The following is a 10,318-nucleotide window of genomic DNA, read 5'->3' as shown; positions in this document are numbered from 1 at the left end:
GGCGGCGGCGGTGGCGGGCGGGCGCGCGGGGCTGGCGGGGCCGGGACTAAGGAGCCGGCGGCGCGGGGCTAGCGCATGAGGCCGGAGGCCGGGGGCCGAGGCCGGGAGGCGCCGCCGGGCACGCTGTGGCCGCCGCTGCAGGGCGCTTCTCGGCGTCGCGATCCCGCTGCCTCGGAGCAGCCTCCAGCGGCAACAACAACGGGACCGGGAGCGCGCGGCCCGGGCCCTCCCCCCGCGTCATGCGCACGCACCGCCGCCCCCGCCAGCTCCGGCACACGCAGCCCGAGCCCCCCTCCCCGCCGCCCCCGCCCCTCCTGCGCGCCGGCCCCAGCGCCCCCGCCCCTCGCTCGCGAGCTGGCTCTGCAGCCTCCACCCCCAAGCCGCGCGCTCCAGCCCCGGCGCCCGGGCCCCTCCCACCTAGCCTTGGCCCTTCCGCCTCCTCTCCAGCCCCCACCCACACCCGCCGTGAGGGCCACCAGCCCGAAGTGGACAGCCGTTCTGGCCTCCTCCCGGCCCCGGCTCTCTCGTTCGCCTCCCTGCTCTGGTCTGGGTGGGGTGTCCGATCTTTGGGTAGTGCCCGAAACGGTGCCCTGCGCCCGAGGGTGCTGATGAACGCGGCAGATTGGCCGAGAAGGGCCTCCGGCCCAGGCACAGCTGTGCCTCACTTACACAGTTCTGCCTTTTAGTGAGACACGAGCCCCCTGTTCCCGTCCGAGATCATCCCCAGGGACCACTCTGTCCCCACGGTTCTCTCTCTGGTCCTCCCCTGGACTCTAGACTGGGGGCTGCGGCACAGAGCCTAGAAATCTGGGTTCCCTGCTTCCGTTTCCAGTTCTCCCTGAGAGCTTCCTTCATCAGCAGGGCCCTTGGAAATGACACTCTAAACAACAATCCCCACTCATCTTCAACCTTCCCCTAAAAGACTTTCCTTTGGGACCGGGACGGTTCACTGACTGCCACCACCCTGGTCCCGGCTGGTACACAGGCAAAGGAGATGAATCCAATATTATGCTTTCTTCTCCCCTCTCATCCCTTTCAAGAGACTCACCAGAGCCCACAATGCTCTCTTAATTGTCACCCCCTCGCCCACCCTGTGTTCCTGTCGGCTCCTTCCAGGGACAGGGAGCTCCCTTCAATGTCTCAGTTCCTCTGCATCCCCATTGCCAAAGCCATCAGCAGTCCTGCTAATCCACCTCCATCCCCAATCTTTCTTAAAACGTGTAAGAGAGGGCATGTGCAGGGCACTGGCCCCAGCCAATCCAGGGCCATGCCCCGATGTCCTCTGGGACAGTTGACATATGTCAATCTCGATACACACACTTCCACCTCCCAGGCCAAGCTAGGTCTTTTCCCAGCAAACAGTTGACCCCATTTGGCCATTCACATAACTCTGCCCCAGTCACCAAGGCAGTCACCTAAGTGTCTTGTACCTTCCAAAGAACCAGGCACAAGCTACTCAATACCCGGGGCCTCCCTAGCTCCTGAAAGATTCAGGTTCTGTCTACACGTTTGACCTTACTGATGTCTTGTACCCTCTCCATGCTTCATCGGCAAAATATAGTAATTGAGCAAAACACCTAGCTCTCGTACTGTGTAATTCTAAAAGCAATAGCAAACACGTCTTTTAGATGCTTAACTAGAACGGACGGTAAGAATCTGCACCAGGTACCTCCCAGGAAAGATGCTGAGAGTAAAGAGTATCTCAAATGGGTTGCCCCAGCAGCCTAACGGATCTTCGTTAGGACTCGTGGGCTTGTCTACATGTCTGTCTCCTATTATTATATGAGCCGCATGAGAGCAGGGACAAGTTTACCTGTGTGATTCACCATTGTATTCCCAGCATCATGCAGTGTGTGTGGCATTTGGTATACCTTTAATTAATGTTCCGTGTGCCTGGGTGGCTCAGTCGGTTAAGCATCCGACTCTTGGTTACGGCTCAGGTCATGATCTCAAGGGTCGTGAGATAGAGCCCCGAGTTGAGTCGGGGCTGTGCTGACGGTGCAGAGCCTCCTTAGGAGTCTCTCTCTTCCCCTCCCCCCTCTCAAAATAAATACACTTAAAAATGTTTCTAGAATAAATGAATGAATGAGAGGGAAGGAACTAGAGAGAAGTCAGGTCTGTCTGTCATACATCTAAACTGGCTTTCCCAAGGCAACACTTGGGGTACTTGCTCCCACAGGTAAGCATGAATGGAAACTGTAGGGTACATTGCTTTTCATCAAGACTGGCCTATAAAACCCAGACATGAGATCTCTGTGGCCCAGAGGAAGGAGGGGAAAGCCATAATTAGCTGACCCAAGCCAGGCTGGGGCTCAATGTCCTCTACACAGTGACACTCTGAGGACCCAGTTTCCAAGCCCAGATCTGGGTGGAGAGAGCGTACTAATACTAGGTGAACAAATATCTACTGTGTAACAGATCCCTTACATCGTTTTCATGCTTATTTAATAAAACCTAATTTCTTCCTTAGAATGTCATTATGAAATTATGCTTTAGGAACAAAGAAATTAAGATTCAGAGAGATTCAGTAGCGCACCCAAGGTTATACAGGTGATAAACACAGGATAAGGGATCGATCGGCATCTGTGCCAGGCTCCAAGGTCCATGCTTCTTGCATAGTCTTACAGGGGCAAGGGGAAAGGATGAGGGAAACAAGACAGCACAAGCCACCGTGGCCAGCCTTGGGGAGGGGTGCGTAACCAACCTGATGAGACAGCCCATGGGTACTGGGCTCTGAGCCAAAGAGTCAATTTAGGGGACCCACAGTGCCTTTTGGCGTTCACTCTGACATAAGAGCAGACCGGGATAGGGGCCACCTGAGCTCTCCAGTCACTGCATCTGTTAACACGGGGACTCTGACGTGCTCTAGCTGACGTTGGTTTTTGGAGTGACAGATGCCCTGGATGCCAGCAGGGGAGGGGGCGGATCCTACTGTCGCCCAAACCTCAGGGGACTAGCAAGCCCGCCCCCGCGGGCCCCTCAGCGTCTTGCGGGCACCAGGACTATCCTGCAGATCCCCGCACGTGGGTCCGCAGGGTGGAGGGCGGGAAATGCGCACCGCGCAGGACTACAAGTCCCACAATGCTTCGGGCGGCGGCGGCAGGGAAGGAGGGGGTGCCTTCAGGTGTCCGCGACCTCGGCGCCTCCCGCCCGGAAGTGCCCGAGGGTCCGCTATGGAGCTGGCGGAGCCGGGCGGTGAGTCCCTGCGCGTTGACCGCGCCCACCCCACCGCCCCGGGCCCCAGCTGGCCCCCTCTCGTCCCGCCCCCGGTTCTCCGGTTGCCCTAACGCGGCTCCCGGGGGGCGGGAAGATGGGAGGGGTGATGGAAGAGCTGGGGGTAGGGAGGGCGAAGTCCGGATTCCTGGGCGGGATCTGGGGTCCGCCTGCGGACTGGGTTTGGAGAGGCTTCCACAAGAGGCGCGGAGTCGGGCCGCCACGGGGTGGGCCTTCAGTAGACTGGAGGGGCCAATTTGGGTCGGGGGATGGCAACCATTGGAAGCTCCGAATTGCCAAAGGGCGGAGATTGACGTGTGGTGTGGGGAAGCCTTGGGAAGCAGTCCCCATCCGCGGATGGCCTTTGGTTAAATGATAACGGGGCGGGGGGCGGGGGAAAGAAACCCATTTTCTATCCCCTTGGAGCACCTTTAATGATGGAGGAGTAGATGAGCGTTGGGATGAAATAGACGAAGGAGTAGATAAACTCTGGGACAGTAGATGGGAGACTAGGTCAGCTTTGGGGTGAAGTTCGGTGAGGGTTAATTTAGGGAAGAGGTTGCTTAAAATGTCAAGGCCCTTAAGTCGGGAGAGTGTTTGGATGAATGGAGGAGCGGGCTGAAGACCTAGAACTCAGTTTAGAGCAAGTTAGGACTCGGGATTTGGTGATGCGAAGGGGCACTTGAAGCAAGGTTGGGACATCAGGTTTCAGAGCAGTAATGTGCCCTAGGGTGGAGCTTGCGTAAGCGGGAGAGGGATAAAGACTGTGGGAGAGTTTGGTGGGGTGGCTTCAGGAGCCTGTGGAAGTTCAGAGGGCTGTTGGCCAGCGATCCAGCCCCTCATGGGTTCTTTGTGCCTCCCCAGCTCAGTAGCGTGGCAGGCAAGGCAGGTGCCATGGCCTTGATTGAAGGGGTGGGTGATGAGGTGACCATCCTTTTCGCGGTGCTTGCCTGCCTTCTGGTGCTGGCTCTCGCCTGGGTCTCAACACACACCGCGGAGGGCGCCGACCCACTGCCCCAGCCATCAGGGACTCCAACACCAGCACAGCCCAGTGAAGCCACGGCGGTCACCGGCAGCATCAGAGGGGAGGCCCCAGGAGCCGAAACTCCCAGCTTGAGACACAGAGGTCAGGCTGCACAGCCAGAGTCTGGCATGGGGCTCTCAGCAACGTCACCAACCCCGGACTCCCCCCAGGAGCCCCTAGTGCTCCGGCTGAAATTCCTCAACGATTCAGAGCAGGTGGCCAGGGCCTGGCCCCACGATACCATTGGCTCCCTGAAAAGGTAAGCTGGGATGGGGACAGGAAAGAAAATTCTAAAGAGTGGGGTGGCAATGATCACAGACCCAGAGAGGCCACGAGAGATCGGAGACCTCCCCCTCATTCTATAGAGGAGGGAACTGAGGTCCCCACATGGCACATTGTATTGTTCCCCCATAGCAGGAAGGGACCCCCTTAGAGGCCACCAACTGGGTGGTGGGTGGAGGCAAAGGTGAGTGTTGTTCTGGGCAAGGGACCAGGATTGCCTGAGGCCTGCTCTCTTACCCAGGTCCCTCTCTCCTCAGGACCCAGTTTCCCGGCCGGGAACAGCAGGTGCGACTCATTTACCAAGGGCAACTGCTAGGAGACGACACCCAGACTCTGGGCAGCCTTCACCTCCCACCCAACTGCGTTCTCCACTGCCACGTGTCCACACGCGTGGGTCCCCCACATCCCCCTTGCCCACCGGGGTCAGAGCCAGGCCCCTCCGGGCTGGAAATAGGCAGCCTGCTGCTGCCTCTCCTGCTTCTGCTGCTGCTGCTGCTCTGGTATTGCCAGATCCAGTACCGGCCCTTCTTTCCCCTGACCGCCACTCTGGGTCTGGCCGGCTTCACCCTGCTCCTCAGCCTCCTGGCCTTTGCCATGTACCGCCCGTAGTGCCTCCACGGGCTCTCGGCAGTGTCGCTGGCCCCTCCGGACCTTGCTCCCCACGACACAGTGGGAGTTGTTGTCTGCCCAGGCCCACCACTCCCGCCTGCCTCTTCCCACTACCCTGGAGCCCAGCGCTGCGCAGCAGAGCGCTCCGGGAGTCGGCCGAGGCCCCTCCCTGTGACCTCCATGGCTCTGGGCCACCTCCTGGGGCTGCTGGCTCTCAGCCCCCATTGACAGTCAGCTCTTCAGGGTCAGGCAGCTGCTGTCACTGCCTTGGCCCTGGGCAGAGCCAGGCTACACCCCTGGGCCCATCTTAGTATTCTGTCTGAGGACCCAGCCACTTCTAGTCCCTAAGAGCTCCTTGGGCTGATTTGGGGACCCAAGGACTGCGGGGCGCTGGTGAAGGGGAGCTGGGAGGGGCAGAGGGCTTCTCTGGAACATGTGCAGATTAAATAACTGTGAAGTTTTCACTCTCCGTGTGTGTCTCTGAGTGTGCGGGCCCGCGGGGGTGTTGGGCGGGGAGCCCTTGCCCACTGGGAGAAAAGGAGCGAAGGGAGCGGACTGAGCTCTCCGGGTGTCCAACCAACCTTACACGACCCGCCGCCGACTTCCGCTCTCTGTTCGCCGGAGCCTCAGAGCCGGGCCTTCTGGCTCCGCCCCCGGCACCGCCCAGGCTCGGCGCGCGCAGCTTCCCGGAAGCGGGGGGCGGGGCGCGCGGCGGCGGCGGTCGCGGCGGCGGCGGCGGCGCGCGCAGGGCCTGACGGGAGCCACGTCTGTCCCGGTCGGGGACTGAGCCGCTATTGGCGTCCGCGCCGCGATCCGGGGGCTGCTGGGAAGATGGCGGACTCGGTGGCCCGCCGATGAGGAAGCCGCGGAGGGAGCCCGGCTCCCGGGCCCCGAGACCGACTGAGGGAGCGACCTGCGCGGGGCCTGAGGAGTCATGTAGGGGTGGCATCTGCGGGGCGGGCTGCGGGCGGGCGGCGGGAGTTGGCGTTGGCGACCATGACCACGGTCTGCTGGTGTCCCCGGGCCCGGGTGGGTGTGGGGGCCCCTGACACGGCCGACTCCGCACCTTTGCAAAGCTGCGCGCTCGGGCTCCACGGGCGCCCCGCGAGGTGGGCGCTGCGTTCTCGTTTCACGGGTGAGGAGGCTTGGGCTGAGAGACGAAGCCACTTGTCCAAGGTCATGCCGGTGGTAAGCGGGAGCGCCCAGCATGGAACCCAGGACCGCCGGCTGCGGAGCCCGCGTTCCACCCTCCTCGCCGCTGCCGCCTCCTGCGGGAGGGGGAGGTGGTCGGGAGGGCGTATCGACGGGGCCAGCTGGGCTCCAGGCTGGGCACGACCACTAACCCGATTCGTGACCTCAGGCTTCACTGCCTTTCCTCTCTGGGCCTTGGTTTCTCCACCTGTGAAATCGATGTAGTGCCAGCCCTGCCTACCACCTCATAGGCGTATGTAGAGGACCAGAGGAGATACGCAATGCACGTGGAATTGCTTTGTAAATATCACTGTGCCGCGTACACCGAAGGTGCCGTTTCAAAGGATGGAAGGAGGCAGAGAGGGGCGGGGTGGGGAAGACTAGAGCAGTCTCAAGGAAGAGTGAACATGAGTCTGGGTTGCCCCGACCCCAGGGCCCTCTGAATTGGGGAGCGAGGTAAGGAGTAAGATAGCGGATTTTCCTCCCCTTTGGAGAAAACCTCACCCCCTTTTCTGGGCTGCCCCTCAGGGTCTCCAACACCAAACTCCATGCTTCGAGTCCTGCTCTCTGCCCAGGCCTCTGCTGCTCGGCTCTCTGGCCTGCTGCTGCTCCCGCCAGTACAGCCCTGTTGTCTGGGGCCCGGCAAGTGGGGGGACTGGCCTCCTGGAGGAGGCCTCCATGCAGGCCCCGTGCAGGGGCTACAGCGGCTTCTGGAACAGGCGAGGAGCCCGGGGGAGCTGCTGCGCTGGCTGGGCCAGAACCCCACCAAGGTGCGCGCCCATCACTACCCCGTGGCACTTCGTCGTCTGGGCCAGCTCTTGGGGTCTCAGCCACGGCCCCCTCCTGTGGAGCAGGCCACACTACAGGACTTGAGTCAGCTCATCATCCGAAACTGCCCCTCCTTTGATATTCACACCATCCACGTGTGTCTGCACCTTGCAGTCTTACTTGGTGAGGAGGGTGTCTGGGGGTGGGTGGGTGTTAACGGAAGAGTAGAGAAAGAGCATAGAAGACCCGAGATCACTGACAGAATTCACCTCTCAGGCTCTGCCAGGAATGGCGCATACCCTGACACGCTTGCTGCCCCTCCCGTCTTCACAGCAGACACCAGGAGTCCAGCAGCCTTCGTTCCAGCTTAGCTAGGGTGCCAACCCTGATTCCTTCCAATACAGTGCTCTAGAAAGCCACTATAGCGTGTCACCATTGGCATGAGATGAGAACTCACTTGCCATCTTTGTATAAGGCCTTCCCCACAGACCGTCCTGATACCATACGTTCACATGGCGTTTCACCTTTCTCCAGTGTTTCCACTTACACTGTAGCAACCCTTCCAGTCCAGAACGTGGAGACGTGAGAGGTTGGGAATTCACCCACTGAACCCCAGGACTGGAGCAGAGCAGCTCTCCGTTACCAGGACTGCCTCCTCTGACCCTCTCCCTCTCAGGCTTCCCATCAGATGGGCCCTTGATGTGTGCCCTGGAGCAGGAGAGAAGGTTCCGCCTCCCTCCGAAGCCACCTCCCTCTCTGCAACCTGTCCTTCGCGGTGGGCAAAGATTGGAAGCTGCTCTGAGCTGCCCTCGTTTCCTGAGGCATCCACGGCAGCATCTCATCCGCAGCCTGGCAGGTGCTGGAGGGGACTAAAGGCAGGTGGCGGGGAGGGGCCGAAGAGGAGGCAGGTGGTGGTGTCTGGGCTAAAAGGTGTCGTCCAGATCTGGCCCGAGGGTCCAGCATAATAGGCTGTTTTTCACAGAGGCCAGGCCGGAGGAACTGACACCCCACGTGATGGTGCTCCTGGCCCAGCACCTGGCCCGGCACCGGTTGCGGGAGCCCCAGCTTCTGGAAGCCATTGCCCATTTCCTGGTGGTCCAGGAAATGCAGCTCAGCAGCAAGGTGGGATTACCTCCCGCCCTGCCATGCTCCTCTCCCAGCCCTCCTCAGGCACCGTGTCAGGCCCAGCCCCCCATGCAGCTTGACCGGCTGCTGCTTCCTGCGGCAGACAACCAGCTAGGCTCTCTGCTCTGGCCCCCGGGGGTTCGTCTTTGCTCACACCCTCTTGGCTTGTCCACCTACCCAGCGAGTATGCCTGGTTCTCTGCAGTTCTCCAAGCACTCGGCGCTGTCTTAGCTTCGTTGAGCCCACTCTTCTAAGTCTTCAGGGCCGGCCCCCACAGCGACGTCTCCTCTACTGGTTTGATTAATCACATGGGGCTCCAGACACTGGTTACGCTGTCAAACTTCTGGTGTGTACGCCGGGGTAGAGGGATCGTTCTGCCTTTACAGAGACAGCAGCTTGCAGGCCAAGCCTCCCCGAGGCTCAGCTTGTGGCGGATACCGGAGAACTGTTTCGTGCGGGGTGAAGGGCTGCTCTTCCTTCACAGGTGGTACAGAAGTTGGTCCTGCCCTTTGGGCGGCTGAACTACTTGCCCCTGGAACAGCAGTTTATGCCCTGCCTTGAGAGGATCCTGGCTCGGGAAGCAGGGGTGGCTCCCCTGGCTACTGTCAACATCTTGATGTCACTGTGCCAGCTGCGGTGCCTGCCCTTCAGGGCCCTGCACTTTGTCTTTTCCCCAGGATTCATCAACCACATCGGTGGTGCGCGGACAGGAGGGCTGGCTGGGTCCCCGAGGGCCAGCGGGCAGGGGCGAGTGGGGGTGGGGCCCCGCAGCCCAGCGAGCCTCCGGCCTGCTTTCCCACAGGCACCCCTCACGCCCTGATTGTGCGGCGCTACCTCTCCCTGCTGGACGCAGCCGTGGAGCTGGAACTTCCAGGATACCGGGGTCCCCGCCTTCCCCGAAGGCAGCAAGTGCCCATCTTCCCCCAGCCACTCATCACTGACCGTGCCCGCTGCAAGTACAGGTGGATGGGGCAGCCTGGGGGAGGGGAGGGGACCAGCCTGAAAGCAGCATAGAGTAGAAGAGCCAGGGGGACCCTGAACTGTCCATGCTCATGTGCCCTAAGTGGTCACGGGAGGGGACAGAAATGGGCCTCGGGACACGGAAGGCATGTGCCCAGGGTGGAGAAGCGTGCAGGAGTGACTTAGGAGGAGACTCTCGAGCCTTTCCAGATCGGTGTTTCCCCTCCCCTCTCAGTCACAAGGATATAGTGGCGGAGGGGCTGCGCCAGCTGCTGGGGGAAGAGAAGTACCGGCAGGACCTGACCGTGCCTCCAGGCTACTGCACAGGTGAACCCCGGGTGGGGTGGCCCAGCCCGCAGGGATACAGAGCCGTGGCTGGAAGCCAGCGGCCCTTTCTCTTCCTCCCTCCAGACTTCCTGTTGTGTGTCAGCAGCTCTGGTGCCGTGCTGCCCGTGAGGACCCAGGACCCCTTCCTACCATACCCTCCCAGGTCCTGTCCCCAGGGCCAGGCTGCCTCTCAGCCCACGACCCACGACCCGGCCCAAAGGTAAGGGGGGAGGGCGGAGGAGCCTCCCCTGCCTCTGTGGACAGCACCCTGAGCTATGGTCCGCCCCCCTCCAGGGTGGTGCTGATGCTGCGGGAGCGCTGGCATTTCTGCCGCGACGGCCGAGTGCTGCTGGGCTCGCGGGCCCTACGGGAGCGGCACCTGGGCCTGATGGGCTACCAGCTCCTGCCGGTGAGCGGCCCCTGCCTCACCCCGGGAGAGACTCCACGCCGTCCTTTTTCCCCTCAGCCCACGGGCCCTGTGGGTAACGTGCTGTCCTCCCCCCCCCGCAGCTGCCCTTCGAGGAACTGGAGTCACAGAGAGGCCTGCCCCAGCTCAAGAGCTACCTGAGGCAGAAGCTCCAGGCTTTGGGCCTCCGCTGGGGGCCTGAAGGGGGGTGAGGGGGCACACACGGGGCTCAGGATGACCCTCCGATGGGGGGTGGACGATTTGCACTTTGGCTTTCTCTGTTTCGGTTTCTCATTAAAATCCCTTTCCTTCCTCATCTTGCATCTTGTTTCTGGGACAGGGAGCGGGCTGGGTTCCCCCACCTCTTTTCCATCCGCGCCCCCTCCCCATACAGAGACAGAAAGCCAAGGATA

At 61.3% G+C, this 10,318-nt stretch overlaps 4 protein-coding genes across 5 annotated transcripts in view; 2 read left to right on the top strand and 2 right to left on the bottom strand.

Annotated features, from left to right (window-relative positions):
- AGAP3 (ArfGAP with GTPase domain, ankyrin repeat and PH domain 3) overlaps window positions 1-241 on the bottom strand; it is a 55,272-nt gene extending 55,031 nt beyond the window's left edge. Inside the window, exon 1 of the mRNA XM_049642317.1 lies at window positions 76-241. Within this exon, the coding sequence (XP_049498274.1) occupies window positions 76-241 (166 nt within the window). The remainder of the gene's footprint in view (window positions 1-75) is intronic.
- Window positions 242-3,081: 2,840 nt separating this feature from the next.
- On the top strand, window positions 3,082-5,592 carry TMUB1 (transmembrane and ubiquitin like domain containing 1). Of its 2 annotated transcripts, none has more exons than XM_049642125.1 (3): window positions 3,082-3,195; window positions 4,078-4,496; window positions 4,777-5,592. In XM_049642125.1, exons 1-3 carry the CDS (start codon window positions 3,082-3,084, stop codon window positions 5,126-5,128), a joined length of 885 nt encoding a protein of 294 aa, XP_049498082.1. In that variant the 3' UTR covers window positions 5,129-5,592. The 2 variants fall into 2 exon arrangements, with proteins under 2 accessions (XP_049498082.1, XP_049498083.1); XM_049642126.1 differs by having other exon boundaries at window positions 3,111-3,195; window positions 4,083-4,496.
- A 271-nt stretch (window positions 5,593-5,863) lies between these two features.
- On the top strand, window positions 5,864-10,221 carry FASTK (Fas activated serine/threonine kinase). Its single transcript, XM_049642124.1, has 10 exons — window positions 5,864-6,064; window positions 6,848-7,270; window positions 7,764-7,943; window positions 8,070-8,209; window positions 8,697-8,910; window positions 9,015-9,174; window positions 9,408-9,499; window positions 9,584-9,719; window positions 9,794-9,908; window positions 10,010-10,221. Exons 1-10 carry the CDS (start codon window positions 5,983-5,985, stop codon window positions 10,115-10,117), a joined length of 1,650 nt encoding a protein of 549 aa, XP_049498081.1. The 5' UTR covers window positions 5,864-5,982; the 3' UTR covers window positions 10,118-10,221.
- A 92-nt stretch (window positions 10,222-10,313) lies between these two features.
- SLC4A2 (solute carrier family 4 member 2) overlaps window positions 10,314-10,318 on the bottom strand; it is a 15,630-nt gene continuing 15,625 nt past the window's right edge. Inside the window, exon 23 of the mRNA XM_049642122.1 lies at window positions 10,314-10,318. This exon is cut by the window's right edge and continues 92 nt beyond it. The gene's annotated coding sequence lies outside the window, so the exon portion shown is untranslated.

This window comes from Panthera uncia, chromosome A2 (assembly GCF_023721935.1).
Source record: "Panthera uncia isolate 11264 chromosome A2, Puncia_PCG_1.0, whole genome shotgun sequence".
Lineage (NCBI taxonomy): Eukaryota > Metazoa > Chordata > Mammalia > Carnivora > Felidae > Panthera > Panthera uncia.
The sequence above is the reverse complement of the archived record's forward strand: the minus strand, read 5'-3'. Positions and strand labels throughout refer to the sequence as shown.